Below are 18,653 nucleotides of genomic sequence, written 5' to 3' on the forward strand. Positions count from 1 at the left end.
GTCAAGGGCACTACAATCACTAGTAGGTGTTGCAATATTGAAAGTGTCTTCATATAATCTTAGTAAAATCTACGTGCTCATTTTATTTTACACATTTTTGGCCATTGTAAAAAAACAAAAAAACATTTCCTTACAAACCAGTGAAACAATTTCCCAATTTAGGTTCTCTTGAATGAAAGAAAAATGATCACGTTTTTCTTAAAAGTCCTCATCTGATATAGAAAATGTATGAGTTCTACACCACTTGGACAAACATGTAAATAAAAAGCAACGTATACAATTGTCATGGATACGAAGGCAAACATTGTGAACAGGGTGATAATTCTTAGGGTCAGTCAACACTACCAACATACCCTGAGTGCCACATCTGGTAAACATATTGTGTAGATGCAGGTGAATGAGATAAAGAGAGTGTTTCTCTTGACAGAACCAGAGGAATACACAGACAAGACATACAGAGGACAGACACCAAAGATCAAACAATAGACAGGAGGTTGAAATGAAATAAGAGCAAGTATGTGAGGAGAGAATGGGTGCAGCCAGGTTGTTGATAGAGCAGGTCAGTACTAGTGGTCCGGTAGGCACAAGTGGCGTCACACACAGGAGTGCGTACCACGTATCAGAGTAATGGGTCTGTAGGAGGCAAGAGCGCACACACACAGGAGCAGGAGATGAATGGGTCATATAGGGTCGAATGATGCTGCAGGGGCTTTCTTGAATCGATGGTTAGCCCGGTGTTTGCTGAGCAGAGTGAGTCCCATGGTGTCGATGCTTTCCTCGAGACCCTCACTCCTGTCTATCTCCACTGTGTAGTCGTTGGCCTGAAGAGTAGAGCATGATAATAACCTGATAGCACAGTGTCCTGATGGTAGAGTAATGGAGTTACTGTAGACAAATACACCTTGTACTAGAAGCTATCAAACTAATTTGTCATACAATAAAATCAAGTATCTCTAAATATCAAGTGTTCAGTTCAGTGTCAAGACTAAACTCCAGACAGTGGCTGATTACGCTCGATTAGATTGTGCCGTATTCAATTCATTCAATCACACACACTCACCAGTTGAAGGGAAGCCAGCATGTACTTGCAAGCCTCGAAGTTGTCCATGCTGTGGACTATAGAGGAGAAGGTCCTCCTCTGGCCCACACTGCTCAACGCTGCTACGATCCTGTCCCCATAGTCATGGATGTCAAACGTAGCACGCACCTCCTAGAGACATGGGGTCAGGAGGTTTAGCCAACAGATCACATCACGCCACACTAGAAATCACCAGCGGGGTGAACAATGATATTTTTTATTAGAATAGAAAAAATACTTGATCTACAGCAAAATGTCTGGAAAGTATGTCATTGAATCTTACCTGATAGGTGAGTTCCGGTCGTATTTTGTCCTCCCATTCCTTCACTCTTTTCGACAGCGCCGTCTCCTGGGCATAACCCTGGGAGTTCACCAGGAACTGCTCCTGAAATATGAAGGAAGTGGGGGGGGACATCAGCAACATCAGTGACTAGCTACACAGAACCCTGTAGTGTTTCTCGCTGGAACATGACCCAGAAAGACTGGCTCATTGAGACCCCTGCCTGTGTATACGTACCACACTCTTCTTCACCAGGTCTTCGTAACTCAGTCCGTCCATGTCTGCCCCTGGCAGCAACATTGTAAACATACTCAGAACTATACCATCTTTGCCTAGGATTGCCTACAGTGTCTTAAAACTTTCCTGAGTGGTCCACAAAGTGTTTTTTACATCTGTGTTTTGTATTGTCAAGTAACATATCATTGTGGAGTGATAATAATACATTAGTCCAACTCTACAGTCACAGTCGAGACCTCATGGCTCTGTTTACACCTTGCCTTAAAATATGTGCATTTAATAGCAGGTGTGAATGTGGTCTGAGAGATAGAAAGACAGACAGGACAGTGTCTACCTGGTACGAAGTCCTGTCCACTCAGGAAGTCACCTGGGGCTTCATCAGTCAAAGGGTCATGTTCGTTGTCAGAGAGGTCATCGAGCAGGCCTAGCAGGTCGTGGTGTCTGAGGTCCTCTAACTCCTCCTCCCTCTCTTCCAGCTGCAGGTACGTCCTCAGCTCCTCGTCAGACACAAACACACCCTGTAAGGGCAAAAGGTTGTATGTTCAGTACATAAAAACAGCAACAAATGCTTTGTGCAGCATGACCATAGCAGTACAAACACATACTGTTTTTCCAAGAATCCTCTTCCGGGTCTTCAGCTTTTCTTTCATTTTACTCATATAGATGTAGTTCAAGTCTGTAACAGAAACACCACTTGCTGTAAGCGCCAAATAATAGAGGGTTCAAAAGATAACGCCTCTATCTCCTGTCATTTAGTTATGAGATCCACCCTTACCTGTATACGTGGGTCCATTCTTTAGCCTGGGTTCACGGGGGTCATCTGCAAAAAGAGGAGGCATTTGTCAGGTATCTTCCATCCTATTCAGTCTTCATAAAAACACCAGCACACACTACTTACAGGTGCCAGTGTACCAGGTCCAGAAGTCTTGCAGCGCAGAGGGGCCTTTCCTTTTCCGCTTCCCAGAATCATCCAAACCCGGAGGAACCTTATAACATCTTCCTATGGTGAAAGAACACACATTTAACACAGACAGGCCCCCTCATAGAAAATACACTGATATCCTCTCAGTGAGTAAGAGTCAGTTGGACAGCATCTCATCGATAGGAAAATGTTTCCTCACCTGTTTTCAGAGGCTTGTCCTCGCCAACTGTATCATAAAGGTCATGCAACATCCACATGTTTGCCTGCATCGCAACAATCATCACATCACAAAGACAACAACAAAAAAACTATGTGCGTACCAGAATGGTTATTTTCCATCTAGAAACGTATGGTGGTTTATCCACCGTGTCTGTGATGGGTAACCGTACCGTCTGGGCCCTCTCCTCCTTCCTCTGTTTCTTCTGCTCCTCCTCAGAGAGCTGCTGGACTCCTCCCCTCTCCCTCAACACCCTCCCATCACTGGGGGCCTGGGAGAGAACAAGTTAGAACACACTGATACAAGACATCAATAAACAGAACACATGATAATACAAAATCGTACACAATTCAACACAAGGTCCCATAAAAGGGCTACAATAAAAGCTGCAATGGAACTAGGCATGTGTGAAACCTACGGTTCCTCTGCATGCATGTATGCATATACAGTGCATTTGGAAAGTATTCAGACCCCCTGTCTTATTCCACATTTTGTTGTGTTTCAGCCCAAATTCAAAATCTATTAAATACCCCATAATGACAAAGTGAAAAAATGCTAAATTACAAAATAATTTCTCTCAACTCAATTGTTTATTCTCAATTTTTAGAGTAAGTGTAACAGATAAGTAACACAAAATTACAATTATATAACATTTTTGGCCTTTCAAAAATATTCAGTGACCAATATAGCCACCCTTATTTTCAATAACTGCCATGAGCCTTCCATCCATGGAGTCTGTCAGTTTCTTGATCTGTTCACGATCAATTTTCGCTGAAGCAGCAACCACAGCCTCCCAAATGCTGTTCAAAAAGGTGTATTGTCTTCCATCACTGTAAATCTCACGTTTGCGAAGGGCCCACAAGTTCTCAATAGGATTTAAGTCAGGTGAGGAAGGGGGCCAGGTCATTATTCAGGCATCTTTGAGGCCCTTGCTGGCTAGCCAAGCAGTGGAGTACTTGGATGCATGTGATGGAGCATTGTCCTGCATAAAGATCATGGCCTTCTAGAATGCTGAGGACTTCTTCCTGTACCACTGTTTGACGAAAGAATCTTCCAGAAACTGGCAGTAGGTTTGGGAGTTGAGTTTCAGTCCATCTTCAACCCGAAAAGGTCCAACTACCTCATCCTCAATGATAGCAGCCCATACCAGTACCCCTCCTTCACCTTGCTGGCACCTGACTCAAGTTGGTGCCCTGTGTCCATTACTGATCCAGCCACGGGCTCATCCATTTGGTCCATCAAGAGTCACTTTCATTTCATCTGTCCATAAAACCTTTGAAAAATCTGTCTTCAGGTATTTCTTTGCCCAATCTTGACGCTTCAACTTGTGAATCTTATTCAGTGGTGGTCTTGTTTCAGTCTTCTTGACCTTGGCCATGTCTCTGAGCACTTGACACCTTGTACTTCTGAACACTCCAGCTAGGTTGCAGTTCTGGAATACGGTGGCACTGGAGGATAATGGGTTCCTGGTAGTTTGACGTTTAATTCTTCTCAAGTCTTTTGCAGTTACTTTGCACCTTTTCTTCCCCATGCGTTTTTTGAGCCCCAGTTGACTATACGCAACAAAACGTTTGAATGTCCAGTGGTCACACCTCAATAGTTTAGCTTCTTAAAGAGTGTCGCATCTGTCTGAAAGGCATTTTACATTTTTGGTTTTTCAGTGTCAGTTAAATTTCTTTTTTGGCCCATTTTACATGAGGTAATGAGGCTGCCTAATAATTATGCACACCTTGATATAAGGTGTTATTCACTTTCGCCACACCCTCCCTCATTACACAAATACATATCACCTGAAAATGATCAAATCCAATAAGCATTCAAGTTTATATGGTTTGGAGTTGGAAAATGTGAATAGAAACAATGACAAGATCAGAATACTCACTTGCCTAATAATTGTGCACGCAGTGTATATCTATATATTTATATATATGTGTAGGAGTATGTGCGTGTGTGTGTGTGTGCAAGAGAGAGAGATATTTCTACGTTCCTACTTGGTGTCTGTCAATATGTTTCTCAGGTCCCTGGTCCATCTCCATCCCGTTGTCCTCTAGGGGCAGGAAGTTCTCCTCATCGGCATCACCACCATCGTCCCCGGCAACGCCCAACATGGCATCCCCTGATGCAAGCTCTGCGTCATCTGGACACACAACAACAATAAGGATGTCAGCACCCGGCCATAGCTTAGAAATCCACATTAGAGAACTGTATATTCCATTTGAGCTGGTCCTGGCAACATGGTATGGGATTTAGTGCTCCGTTGGAGGCAAAACACATCACAAACGTGTTTGTGTGTTTTCTATGATCAGTCGGCTGTTTTGGCTTGACTACAGTTGTGTACAGTGTATAGACCTAGACACAGTAATGTACAACTGTCGATATACTGTATCCATCTCTAAATGCCTCTCTACCTTGGTGCCCGAACAGGGTGACGGGGGCCAGGGGTGCGTCAGACAGGGCGTCCCTGAGGAAGTGGGACTGAGAGGAGGCCAGGAAGAGACGGATGATACCCAGGGCGTCCGAAGTGAACGTGTTCATCCTGAAGTCCTTACAGCTGCCCAGCACCTCTCCTTTCTGACTGCAGCACATACATACATACAGGGAACACAAACAGGGCACACACACAAACATTGATACGACAGCCGTCTGCAGTAATGTGTTCCATCAAAAGGTAAGGCAGCTACATATGGCAAGGCTTACAATGTTTCATAGTTATTCTACAGAAGAGTTCATCATGTTGAGGGCGGTTTAGGCCGTGGACTTGGAACCCACCTGATGAGAAGCAGCTTCTGTTTCTCAAACGCCTCAGGAGGAATCAGAGACTCGGGGGGAAGAGGGGCCACGTCCACATTCTAAGGAACACACAGGACAATAATTTTCACAGATAGAATTATGGACACACACACACACACACACACACACACACCATGTAGTCTGATTGAAACGCCAATCAATATATTGTACATTCTGAGGGGGCATTTATAAAGGGTTAAATGTTTCCAGAGGGGGACACTCACTGTGTTGGCCTCATTCTTCATCTCTGACTGCAGTGAGACATCTGTTGTATCCTGGTCTAAGGAGTCAAACTGGGGGAACAACAAACATCAGTAAAATCAGGTGATAACAGTGTTGGGCCAGAACTAAAGCCTGCTACACACATCCTAGGGCCCTCTTTGGCTAGGGTTCCCTAGCCCAACTGTCACCGTCCCCAGCTCCACACTCTTACCCCACCGTCATCCTCATTAGCATTGTTGGATGAGGCCCCATCCGTGCCATCCTCTCCAGATGTCACTGCTTGTTTATCTTTTCTGAAAATGACAGGTACAAATCCCTTTAACTCAATGGGAAAGGAAGTGAAGAAGTAGAGCAGCATGAAGACTGGTGGCTTGAGTGGTGCTGTGTGTGTTCACAGGGAGCGAGGCAGGGTGCAGTGCCTTCCGAAAGTATTCATACCCCTTGACTTATTCCACATTGTGTTGTGCTACAGCCAGAATTCAAAATTGATTAAATCTAAAATGTATTTATGAAGCCCTTTTTACATCAGCCGATGTCACAACGTGCTAAACAGAAACCCAGCCTAAAACCCCAAATCGTTTCCCCCCCCCTCACCCATCTACACACAATACCCCATAATGACAAAGTGAAAACATGTTTCTAGACATTTTTGAAAATGAAATACAGAAATGCATCTAATTTACATAGGTATTCACACCCGGAGTCAATACATGTTAGAATCACCTTTGGGAGTGATTACAGCTGTGAGTCTTTCTGGGTAAGTCTCGAAGAGCTTTGCACACCTGGATTGTACAATATTTTCATATTATTCTTTTTTAAATTCTTCAAACTTTATCAAGTTGGTTGTTGATCATTGCTAGACAGCCATTTTCAGGTCTTGCCATAGATTTTCAAGCCAATTTAAGTCTACTTTAACTAGGCCAATGCTTTGTCTTCAGGACATAAAGTTATTTTATTTGACATAATTGTTTGCAGTTTTACTTTAGTGCCTTATTGCAAACAGGATGCATGTTTTGAAATATTTATATTTTGTACAGGCTTCCTTCTTTTCACTGTCTTTCTGTGTTTGAAATTCACTGCTCGACTTTGGGACCATACAGACAGTTTTATGTGTGTGGTACAGAGATGAGGTAGTCATTCAAAAATCACAATAAGCACATTTTTACTCCTGAACTTATTTAGGCTTGCCATAAATGGGTTGAATACTTATTGACTCAAGACATTTCAGCTTTTAATTTCTTATTAATTTGTAAACATTTCTAAAAACATAATTCCACTTTGACATTATTGGGTATTGTGTGTAGGCCAGTGACAATCTCTATTTAATCAATTTTTAATTCCGGCTGTAACAACAAAATGTGGAAAAAGTCAAGGGGTGTGAATACTTTCTGAAGGTACTGTACTTACTTCTTGTTTCTGTCGTTGATGTAGTCCAGAGTTTGGTACACCAGGTTGTACAAATGCTCCACCTGAATCAAACAATAATAACAAAAGAATACATTTTAATAAAGTGTTTCCCCTATATTCATTTAGCAGCGGCAGCCAACTAAATCGTTGCCTCCCCCCCAAAATTTGATAAAAGAATTATATGATTTTGTTTTGAAAATAATTTGAGGAATGGAAAAACTTTGTGTAAACTGAAACCACTTAAGCCAGATATAAACTGTGTAGAAAAGATAATGGACCTATACGTTTAAAAATATATATATCATCTTTGAGAACTAACAATCATCAAAATAAAAACTAGACAGCCATGCAGTTGACTAGACAGTTGATTTTGTTATAATGTTTGAGCCACTCAGATAGATTGCATAAGCCATGGCAAAAAGCGTAGAATTGCAGAAAATTAACATTAAAACTGGAATTTATCTCAGCCCCATGGCAAAATGTGAAGAAGAATTGAAGGAAATTAGCTTAAAACTGAATGTTCTCTCCCTCAGCCTGTCAGCCCCTTGACAAGATGTGTAGAATTGCAGGAAACTAGTTTTAAAACTGTAAAATTCTCTCTCCAGCCCATTTCAAAGGCCTCGATATAATGTTGGTCAGAGACAGCGCCATTGACCGCACCCACAACCCCCCCACACCAACTTTGCTGGAACAAATCCTAGGGGAAACACTAATAATAATAAATGTTATCTGTAACGCACTTTTCAAATACTCAAGGTGCTAACAATAATGTAGTTATACCACAGTTGAGATCAAATGAATTATCGTGGATCACAGTTACTTTTGGACAACAAGTCAGGAATATTATATGAAACCAGCCTATGATGTTCTTCTTTTCTACCAAACAACTTCTCACCTTCTTGCTGTAAATGCATGCTGAGCCTTGTATGAGCAGCGCTGCCTCTGCAAAGTTCAGAGTGGTTTTGCCCCCATCGAACGAGATACACATCTCATCCAACTGCCAGACCAGAGAGACAATATGACAGTGGTAAATGCAGTGTATATCAACGTGTGAGAGGACAAGCTTTCTTAACAGTCTACTCCAGCCTTGGTCTGTGTGATTTTCAACCCAGTTAGTGACTTTCAAGGCTGTGTTTGTGTGTTGACACACAACATTGTTGTTAATACAGTACTTTGTCTATTGTGTTTACATTATTTGCCCCATAATGCATGCCACGGGCTCATTCCTACCTCCTCCAGATAATCTGCCAACTCCGAGGCCACATCAATGTCCCAGTTTTTCGTGAGCTCCCGGATAGGCTGCAACAAATGGGTGAATCGAGTCTCCACTGTGTCCATGGCTTCCCTTAACATGAGAGATCAAATCATGTCAGATTTGAATCGGTGCGATTTTTAGAAAAACTAACACTAAACTCAGTAGCTATCTACAAAATAGATTGGTTGGCATTTAGCTATCTAGCTAGCGAACGTTTAAAGTCACAGAAAAGTATAATTTGGTTTATATAGTTGTTAACGTACTAACCGGGGCTGCAGGTAGCCAAGTGGTTAGAGCGTTGGATTAGTAACCGAAAAGTTGCAAGATCGAATCCCCGAGCTGACAAGGTAAACGTCTGGCAGTTAACCCACTGTTCCTAGGCCGTTATTGAAAACAAGAATTTGTTCTTTAACTGACTTGTCTAGTAAAATAACCTACTAGTAGTACTGACGTATGTAACATTAGCCAGCTACCAAAATGTTTTAACACAGACATACAATAAATGCTATTACAATCACTGTATCCGTTGATTCACAAAATACGAAGGTGACCCAAATATTTAATGTGTTGATAAACTTTGGAGCACTTTCAAAAAATCCGCGCGTCCACCATTTTATTTTATATTAGCGCGAGATTTTTCTTATTCGCCGACTAGTTTCCTCTCTGACGTCAGCGTCAACAGAGCCAGGGTTTGCTGCCATCTACTGGCGGAAGTACCACTAAAAAACAACCTGTACCCTTTTTTTTTATTTCTCCTTTATTTAACCAGGTAGGTTAGTTGAGAACAAGTTCTCATTTACAACTGCGACCTGGCCAAGATAAAGCAAAGCAGTGCGACACAAACAACAACACAGAGCTACACATGGAATTAACAAGCGTACAGTCAATAACACAATAGAAAAAGAAAGTATATATACAGTGTGTGCAAATGGCGTGAGGAGGTAAGGCAATAAATAGGCCATAGTAGCAAGTAATTACAATTTAGCAAATTAACACTGGAGTGATAGATGTGCAGATGATGTTGTGCAAGTAGAAGCACTGGTGTGCAAACGAACAGAAAATAAAATAAAAACAATATGGGGATGCGGTAGGTAGATTGGATGTGCTATTTACAGATGGGCTATATACAGCTGCAGCGATCGGTTAGCTGCTTGGATAGCTGATGCTTCAAGTTTGTGAGGGAAATATAAATCTCCAGCTTCAGCGATTTTTGCAATTCGTTCCAGTCATTGGCAGCAGAGAATTGGAAGGAAAGGCGGCCAACGGAGGTGTTGGCTTTGGGGATGACCAGAGATATACCTGCTGGAGCGCGTGCTACGGGTGGGTGTTATGGTGACCAGTGAGCTGAGATAAGGCGGGGCTTTACCTAGTAAAGACTTATAGATGACCTGGAGCCAGTGGGTCTGGCGACGAATATGTAGCGAGGGCCAGCCAACGAGAGCATACAGGTCGCAGTGGTGGGTGGTATATGGGGCTTTGGTGACAAAACGGATGGCACTGTGATAGACTGCATCCAGTTTACTGAGTAGAGTGTTGGAGGCTATTTTGTAAATGACATCCCCGAAATCGAGGATCGGGAGGATAGTCAGTTTTACTAGGGTATGTTTGGCGGCGTGAGTGAAGGACCCTTCTCACCAAAAGATGGAGCACTTGGATTTTATATTTACAAACCATCCTTGAATAAGTGTGATGATGTTCGATACTTGTGGCCAGTAAGGCTGCGTTTACACAGACAGCTCAAATCTGATATTTCTCATAATCAGATCAAATATCTTGTCAATCATTTCAACGTGTTTATATCAGAATGTGGCTGCCTGTGTAAACGCAACCTTAGTTATCGTTTTTAAATCAAAGGAGCACCTGTGTGTCATATTAACCACTTCTGATTTTTTATCGAAATACCAAAACAGCCAATGTGTTGTCTCTCTTGTCTCTCGTGATGTGTGTTTTGTCCTATATTTCTATATATATATATATATATTGTATTATTTGTAATCCCAGCCCCCATCTCCGCAGGAGGCCTTTTGGTAGGCCATCATTGTAAATAAGATTTTGTTCTTAACTGACTTGCCTAGTTAAATAAAGGTAAAATGTAAAATATCAGCAATGCAACATTTCGTTTTATGCAAAACTTCTCCAGTTGATGTATACATTTTCAACTTTTATTGGCCTAATTCACAATGTTATTTGACTTTGCCTCTAGCATATGCGCTATAAACCATGCATCAAAAGCATTTATTGTGGTTCAGTTTTTAACCAGTGGTGGGGAAACTATTCTGAAATTATAGTTTACCAAGCTACCAATTAGGCCTACTTCACACTGCAAGAAGTAAAGCAACTAAAGTCACTACATTCAAACTACTTCGGAAAAATTGTCATATCTAAACATGAAATGTCAGACTACAAATGTTAAAAACAGATTACTCGGGAGTCAGCTGTTAATAGAATATGTAATTTAGCCTATTGCAAAACATGTTTCAAGTGAGAATTAGGCAGGTTTGATGCCAAAGAAGTAAGACCATTTTTGCTTCTTCACTCATATTTAATTTTTTGCTAAAAAGGCAAATGAACTACTGAAAAAAATACTAAGATTTGAATTAGCTCAATACCACCAAGCGCCTGCAAAATGTTGTGAAATTACTAGTTGAACTAGTCTACATGTAGTTCGCTAATCGCCACTCCCCAACACTGTTAACCCTTGCGTTAAATTCTACGTCGGGCAGAAATTTCTGTTTGAACCCATACTTTTGTACATAGCACAGAGAATGGATAATGCCACCATAACCTTTTTCAACTACTTATTATATAGGAACCGCCAGCATACCCCCAGGTGATAGCGATAGGCTAGACTAGCCTATGATGCCCAAGCATTGTCCACAGAACCATAATACCTTTTCCGACACATATAGTGATGCCCTTCAGGGCCTTTATAACAGTCTATGTGACTGATATTCTCCTTTCAGGCTTGACCTTGACACAATGACGTCTCTGTGGCTTCCCTAGGCCTATTGCATGTTTGACCTTTGCAGATGAAGCCAGCAGGAGGCCTATTTGTCAAAGTCTATCAAGGATCCAGGCCTAATTGCTAAGTACATTTGTCAAATAGCATGCGCTTGTTGTGTAAAGTGATTTGAGGCCCTAGACCTGCTCGTCTTTCCTGCTGCGTCCGCACCCCATCCATCTCTCTCCTCTGGGGCGGTAGTCCCAGCGGACAGCGCGCTCATTTTGACTAGGACCCAACATCTTTAATGACCATCATAATCAATTTTATGCCAGCATAACAGCACGTGTGAGTCCCCAACAAAGACTTGGTATATAAGGCAAACAAATTAGGTGGTTAATTAAAAAGAGGTGGTTAATTAAAAAGTTAGTTAGACTAATTATTCGGGCACAATCCCATTTAAAATGGGATTTGCGTGTTTATTGTAGCCTATAGCAACAGGCGGGTTAGGGTTTAGAACTGGACATTTCATGGTTTCCATGAAAATGCAGGTTTCTTCGAAAGGATTTTCTTGGGATTTTGTATCTCTCTCCCGCTCTCCCACTCGCACGCTTTCTTCCATTCGCTCTCATGCACGCACGCAATTGTATTCATGAGGTGCAGCTGGCTTGGCAGTTGGCACTACCTTAAAAATGGTATCGCTCTACACCACGTGACGCGATTCCTGGAAAGTTCTTGGAAATCGGTATTTTGTGTGTAGCTGTGGGTTTAATGGGGATTTGGTCATTAAAAACACATACCGAAGGAAAGGGATTCAACGCCGCGGAAAAGACTGTCATTGGGATCTGTACCAAAAACAAGACAAGCGTGGTTTGGTGACTTTCTGCATGGTATTTTAAATCTTAAAGTTACCAGCAGTGAGCGAGTCGTGCCGACTTGCCTCGGTCGCGAGACGTTGTCATTGCCTGTTTTGCACCACGGGTTGGACAAATATTCGGAGTTAGTTTGCTATCTCGCCAAAATGACAACTGATTGATTAGCCCGCCAGAAAGTAAATAATACGACATGGAAATCCCTAGCTATGTAATCTGTCATCTTTCAGTGTGATCGACATGGCTAAACTAGCTAGCTGTCCCCTGGACGTGTATAGCTAACGAGCGGTTTTGTGCTTTGTTTATTCATCTTAGTCCCCTTTTCTTTAGGGAGAAGTGTATTTGAATGATCATCGGTAGAGTCGTTTGGTGCTGGATCCACTCGCAAATAGGTGAGATTTCATTCATACCTATCTGTTCATAGTATAGTTACTTTGTAAACTAGCTAGTCAGCATTTAGATAGCTAAACTGTAAATGTAGACATGTGTTGTGAACATACGCAATAGTCGATGGCACGTGCTTTATTGGCTTTGGAACAGCGGTTATTTAAAAACGACGTTGCAAATTTACACGACCTCAATGTAGGCTTTAATGTAGCCTACACAAAATAATCAATTAAACATTGCTGCAAACCCCGAGCAAGGCTGCTGATGGGGATTTATCTGTTTTCAGTATCCCCTGCATATTGTGAGTTTAAACTGCCATTGCAATTTCCGAGAAGTAGTCGATTTCGCAGAACGTTCCGTAATCTGTTTTTTATTTATTTATATTTGAATGCAGACAACAAACGTTTCCTAATTTTTAATCTCCACGCAGCAATTGTAATACCTCGAGCATTTAAGTGAACGGTAAACATCGAGCTTATTGCACATTATTGTTTTATTGAAGATTTATCAAGTGAATGAATTAGTCTTGTTTCGTGCACCTTGTTTCGTGCTCCATTACTTGCCATGTTTAAAAAAAATAAAAATAAAAGCTTGTGCAAACGTAACCCCATTCATATACCTCAACTACCTTTAGCGTCTATTGAAGTATCTTCTGGCAGGGGAGTAAGAACCCCGACGCTCGTTCTGAGCGTTAAAACGCGTCACTTGCTGTACGATTTGGAAACATCTTTCATATCAGCAAGAAATTAAATTACTACACCTTTTTTTTTTTTTTATAGGGTTCTCACACGGCTTTATTTCCGTGTTACAGGGGTACCAGTACCGAGTTGATGTGCAGGCTGTACGAGGTAATTGAGGTAGATTTGTAGGTTACTTCAGGGTAGGGGTAAAATTACTAGTCAACAGGATATATAATATATATATATCTCACTAGTAGCAGTTTGTGATGAGTTAGTGCCAAGGTGGGTCAATGCAGATAGCTATTTGGCTTGGGGGTAGAAGCTCTTCGGGGTACGGTTGGTGCATCGTTACCGCTTGCGGTGCGGTAGCAGAGCGAACAGTCCATGACTCGGGTGGCTGGAGTCAAGCGCCTAACGGTTACGTTATAATGTAACGTTAGCTGTTATCTAGCACGACTGTCCGTGACTAAACTGCATTAATTTACGTGTGTTGTGTTTATTCGTTTACAGGACGGTACATACAATTCAAGAAGAAACTGGTTTTGCGACTGTGGTGAATATCTTCTGGGGAATATTTTTTGCATTTGTCGGATGACTTTTGTCCTACGGCTGGGCAATTTCGGGTGGTTCCCCAATGACCTGCCACTCACCCGAATCCACGGAGACCATCGAAAACGAGAGAACGGATACCGAGTCACGAGTTGTAGACTCCGACGAGACTCGCATCGCTCAGACCATGAAAGACCTTAAAAATACAGGTGAGTGCATGTCCTCATTTTATAGTTTTAGATTACCTCTACACACATTTCGACATGATTACTAATGTTCCTAATTTCAGCGTTCTAGTACAGTTTAACCAGTAGCGTTCCTTACATACGAGCATGACATAGCGTCAATAGCATTTATGAATTACAAATAAACGAGAGCTTAACTTTCAAAATATTTTGGTAATAAAAACACAAAACAGTCATGTATCTCTATGGCCCTGAAAACGAGTGATTGTAAAGCAAACTAGTTTGAAAGTAACCTTATTCACATGCTCGTGCCCATATCTAGCACGATATGCATGCGGTCATGCAGTACGCACTGTCTGTACACATTATGCATGGTTGAAAATGACAGCTAAACAAAGCACACTTGGTATTTCATCGTACAATGAATGCGTTTCACCCTTACTTATCCTGAACAGTAACTTGTTTATAGTGTCTTAATTCTTAGTAATTCGTGCACGAGGTACTGTTAGACACTTCACTCTGTTTTCAAGTCGCAATGTATATTACGTTTTGTTATAGGATATTTATTGTGAGTTGAAGACTATTATTAATTTTTTTTACACAATTAGACGCATTCAAATGAGAGAATTTTCAGAACATGTATGAATTAATAGTTTGCCTTCATTCCTATGTTTGGCATTGATGTACATTTTTCTAAAGTCACAAGAATTGTTCATTTACTGTTCTAATGAAACGAATGTTTCACTTCAAATGCTGTTAATGAATTTATAGGATTGCCATTATGGGAATGCTGTGGAGAGGGGGATCATTCTTATTTTAAGAGATGCACAAAAAGCTGGTCCAATGCTGTGATCTTAAAATGGAGGTGTTCATTTATTAGGTAGACATGTGTGGGCTATTCAAAGAAAGTATCTTTAATGTATTTTAAGAGGCATGTGTTATCCTTAAAGGGAAAAAAAATAAAGAAATGTAACTTCATATTCATCTCCAGCAACATCAACATATGTGAAGATGAGTGTTTCCAATGACATCCCCAATTATTAGTAGGCATTGCTTACCAATTGGTTTATTTCATTGGAAACACGCTTATTAATTTTTTTACTAAAAACATAAGTGCAATTGTCACATGTTGGTGATGACTAATGAAGTAGAATGTTTTTATTTCTGAGCACAGCTTTTTTTTATTGCCTTGGTCACAGTAATAAACACATAGTTGCGCGTTATTGCTTTTCAACATTAAAGTTCTCAAGTATAAATGCAGTACACACACTAAAGCGGGGATCATCAACTAGATTCAGCTGCGAGCCAATTTTCTAAAACTTTTTCTTGAGCAGATGGTCGTGGGCCAGAAACATAATTGCATATTAGTTGACTGCAAATTGCCCTCAAGAAGCCCAAACAGATATTTGACTAAAAAACATAATTTCAAACCTTGCTTACATTTGTATACGATCATGTTTCTCTATACGTGGGAACAAATCACTTGGCGCTGATTTCCTGTTTTTACTGTCTTTTATGTCCAATAAATTCTATACAAAAAATGTATATACAACAATTTCAAATATTTTACTGAGTTACAGTTAAGGAAGTCAGTCAATTGAAATGCATTTATTAGGCCCTAATCTATGGATTTCACATGAATGGACAGGGGCGTAGCCATGGTTGGGTAGGGGCGTAGCCATGGGTAGGGGTAGAGATGGCAGACAGTTGCTGCTGCACTGTACGCTAACTGCAGAGATTCCTCATACATTTTACTGCAAAAGTCACTACAGGAATTGAACATGTTAACCCAGTGGAATTAGTCTTAAAATTCCTGTGGACAGTATAGAGGGCTTTTTTTTTTTAGGGTAAAGGCTTAGATTCAGGTTTAGTTTTATAGTTTGACTGTGCATGACATTTTGATTTGGATTACTGTCTGTTATCATAAAAAGGATCTTGTTTTGTCCTGTCTCGTTGTGCTAATGCATGTGTTTCTCTCCTAACAGGCTGGTACTGGGGCAGCCTCACTGCCAACGAAGCCAAAGAGATTCTCCAGGATGCATCGGAGGGCACCTTCCTGCTGCGAGATAGCACCCAGAGGGACTACCTGTTCACCATCTCTGCCATGACCTCCGCCGGCCCCACCAACTTGCGCATCGAGTATAAGGAGGGCAAGTTTAAACTGGATTCGGTGGTGCTGATCAAGCCCAAGCTGAAGCAGTTTGACAGTGTGGTGCACCTGGTGGAACACTATGTGCAGATGTCCAGGACTACCAGTAAAAGGCCGTCGTCAGGGGCGTCGCAGTCCCTGGCCCCACCCAACGGGACAGTTCAGCTGCTCCTGACCAAGCCTGTGTACACTGCCACGCCCTCTCTACAGCACCTGTCCCGGATCGCCATCAACAACGCCACCAGGGAGGTGCAGGAGCTGCCTTTACCCAACAGGCTAAAGAACTACCTGACGGACTACAGCTACAATGTATAGTACTACAAATCCCAGATGTGTTGTGGGATAGAGAGCACTGCACCTGCCATGTAGTGGCTGTCAGACTATCACCCAGTCTGAAGTCAACCTTTAGCCACAACCACTAGACATGGCTTAACGGCCCCCGTAACTCTGGAAGGATTGATGTTGAGCAATATGGTTATAGCGCCAAGTCAGTCAACTAGTCCTCAGGAAGCTAGGTAGAGTTTCTCCCATATTACTACACCCTTCCAGTTCATTTAGAGCTACAGCTGTTAATCAAAAAGGGCTTAGAAGTTGGTGCTAAGGGTTGATTTCAGACACGGGTCATGTTCATAATCTCTGAAACCAGTGCACATTTTTTTAAGTGGAGGTATACCCTGCCTGCAGACCAGCTCAGGTAACAGGGTTTCAGACCCTTCTGAACGAGACCCAGGAGGAGTGGCAGTTGGCACACTTATTTTTTTTCTTCTTGTTTCAAAGCTTTGTTACTTTACATAATCTGCCTCATGTCTGAGACATGAGCATCTGACAGTGTCCACTTTCATTCTGAATTATGTTTTAGTTTGTTCATATATATATATTTTTTGTACTGTTATCATAAGAAGGTGCGGTGCTGGGGTGTCGTGAACTACATGTAGGGGAACTAGTCATTTAACTACATTTTTCAGTAGCTTGGAGGTAGTTTCAAATCTTGGTAGTGTTTTCAGTAGTTAGCTACACAGCAAAGTAATTAACTACTGGAACTACACACAACCCGTTATTTTTTGGGGTGTAAAATTGGCCAGAACTTTTTCAGCATCAGACCTACTTAATTGTCACTTGAAGGTGTTTTTAATAGGGCTGAATATTTAACTCCAGGGTGAATTTTTCAATATTTTTATTTTTATTTTTTTTCACAATTTCACGTAGTAGTTTGGATGTGAACACATTTTTCAATATCACTTTAGTTAAGTAAGCTGTAAGTGTAGCTTCTTCCAGTGCGAAGTAATTGGTAACTTGGTAAACTATTTTCAGACTAGCTTCCCCCAACACTGAGAATTATATATATTTTTTTTGTTCACTCAGTTCAGATTTTGGTTTTGATAAAGCACAAGCAATTTACAGGCTTCAAATCTGACGTTGGTTTCTCTCACTTTCGCTCTGCCTCCTCCTGCTAAGAGGTTAAAAATAATTGATTTCAGGAAGTTCTCAATCCTGGATGTTGCTCCCACTACGCATCAGTGTTCTGTGAAACATCTACTTCATCACTGCATTTTCTTTCAATAGAAAATGCCCTTGAGCAAGTCAATGCTCACACCTCAGAACTAGACCTTGGTTAGATACAGGCTGTATCTGATGTCTAGCTATTACGGCTGTGTTAAAAGGAATTACCTTTCCAAGCACATATTGGATGTTCGCCCAGGGGTTTTCATTGGATCAACGTGACTCTTATTTTAATCAACATTTTTGGAAGTATTTATTGATTGTTCTACTGTTTCCTATAAAAATAAAAGTTACAAATAAATCCTGAAAGCATGTTTTATCAGCCTCTTCTGCGATTTGGGAGGCAATAATGAATGTGATGCAGGGGTGTCATGGCGCTCCTGTGTCTTGTTTGAGTCATTTTCAATTTACAAAAGGTTCAGTGTGAACAATTCTCGCAGAATATTCCAGAAATCACACTTGATACATGATCATGACATTTACTGTTTTCATATGGTGCTTAAATACAACTGTCTAATGTTTTCTCTGTGAGGAAACCAGAAAATAAAACTTAGGAACAAGTCTTCTCTGTGTGGGTTATTTTTCAGTTTAAATTTAGCTGTAGGCTCTAGGGCAAGAGGTTGGGTTGATGTTGAGCGGGCACAGGGATGAGGCCCCAGTCTATTGTTTTTGTTTGAAATGAAACATAATAGAACCCAGCCACTAAAGCAATTGATTCCTGCTACTGAGACCTGGCTTGGCTCGCGACAACGCCGGCACACACTGCGCTGGTCTCTGTGGGTTAGTTGGTTGCATTCCTGTGGCTTCTACAGCAGGATGCGCCATTTAGACTTGGCTGGGGCAGATAGAAATGGAGAGGATAGAATTTGATGCAAGACAGAGAATCATCAATCATGTCTCTTCTGCAGAATATATTTCTGTAATGTCCTGAAATAATATGCCCCTTCGCAGCAGATGCAAAATACTGTTCAAAGGTGCAAAT

General features: G+C 41.4%; 2 protein-coding genes across 6 annotated transcripts; one reads left to right on the forward strand and one right to left on the reverse strand.

Moving 5' to 3' along the window:
- Positions 1 to 57: 57 nt before the first annotated feature.
- On the reverse strand, positions 58 to 9,026 carry LOC106576175 (condensin-2 complex subunit H2). 2 transcript variants are annotated; one of them, XM_014153144.3, is made up of 19 exons: positions 8,676 to 9,026; positions 8,384 to 8,498; positions 8,049 to 8,150; positions 7,154 to 7,215; positions 5,958 to 6,039; positions 5,749 to 5,817; positions 5,504 to 5,583; positions 5,143 to 5,309; positions 4,726 to 4,871; positions 2,907 to 3,005; positions 2,717 to 2,780; positions 2,494 to 2,595; positions 2,371 to 2,415; positions 2,201 to 2,271; positions 1,930 to 2,113; positions 1,596 to 1,645; positions 1,362 to 1,463; positions 1,061 to 1,210; positions 58 to 821 (listed from the first exon to the last, which is right to left on the reverse strand). In XM_014153144.3, the coding sequence occupies exons 2-19, from the start codon at positions 8,489 to 8,491 to the stop codon at positions 681 to 683; spliced, it is 1,824 nt and encodes a 607-aa protein (XP_014008619.1). In that variant the 5' UTR covers positions 8,492 to 8,498; positions 8,676 to 9,026; the 3' UTR covers positions 58 to 680. The 2 variants fall into 2 exon arrangements, with proteins under 2 accessions (XP_014008619.1, XP_082820004.1); XM_082963878.1 differs by lacking the exons at positions 58 to 821; positions 1,596 to 1,645.
- Positions 9,027 to 12,037: 3,011 nt separating this feature from the next.
- Positions 12,038 to 18,233, forward strand: LOC106576177 (suppressor of cytokine signaling 2). Of its 4 annotated transcripts, XM_014153153.3 has the most exons (5): positions 12,038 to 12,239; positions 12,552 to 12,613; positions 13,388 to 13,456; positions 13,799 to 14,046; positions 16,008 to 18,233. In XM_014153153.3, the coding sequence occupies exons 4-5, from the start codon at positions 13,923 to 13,925 to the stop codon at positions 16,484 to 16,486; spliced, it is 603 nt and encodes a 200-aa protein (XP_014008628.2). In that variant the 5' UTR covers positions 12,038 to 12,239; positions 12,552 to 12,613; positions 13,388 to 13,456; positions 13,799 to 13,922; the 3' UTR covers positions 16,487 to 18,233. The 4 variants fall into 4 exon arrangements, with proteins under 4 accessions (XP_014008628.2, XP_082820007.1, XP_014008624.2 ...); XM_082963881.1 differs by having other exon boundaries at positions 12,038 to 12,613; XM_014153149.3 differs by lacking the exon at positions 13,388 to 13,456 and having other exon boundaries at positions 12,039 to 12,239.
- Positions 18,234 to 18,653: the final 420 nt, after the last annotated feature.

This window comes from Salmo salar, chromosome 17 (genome assembly GCF_965601325.2).
Source record: "Salmo salar chromosome 17, fSalSal1, whole genome shotgun sequence".
NCBI lineage: Eukaryota > Metazoa > Chordata > Actinopteri > Salmoniformes > Salmonidae > Salmo > Salmo salar.

Bases quoted from the DNA above. Each gene is read 5' to 3' on its own strand.
- LOC106576177 (XM_082963881.1), top strand. From the start codon at position 13,923: ATGACCTGCCACTCACCCGAATCCACGGAGACCATCGAAAACGAGAGA. The intron at 14,047-16,007 runs GTGAGTGCATGT...CTCTCCTAACAG, and splicing joins GAAAGACCTTAAAAATACAG to GCTGGTACTGGGGCAGCCTC.
- LOC106576175 (XM_014153144.3), bottom strand. From the start codon at position 8,491: ATGGACACAGTGGAGACTCGATTCACCCATTTGTTGCAGCCTATCCGG. The intron at 5,310-5,503 runs GTGGGTTCCAAG...TATGTGCTGCAG, and splicing joins CAGAAGCTGCTTCTCATCAG to TCAGAAAGGAGAGGTGCTGG. The intron at 2,114-2,200 runs GTATGTGTTTGT...TTGCCCTTACAG, and splicing joins AGAGGATTCTTGGAAAAACA to GGTGTGTTTGTGTCTGACGA.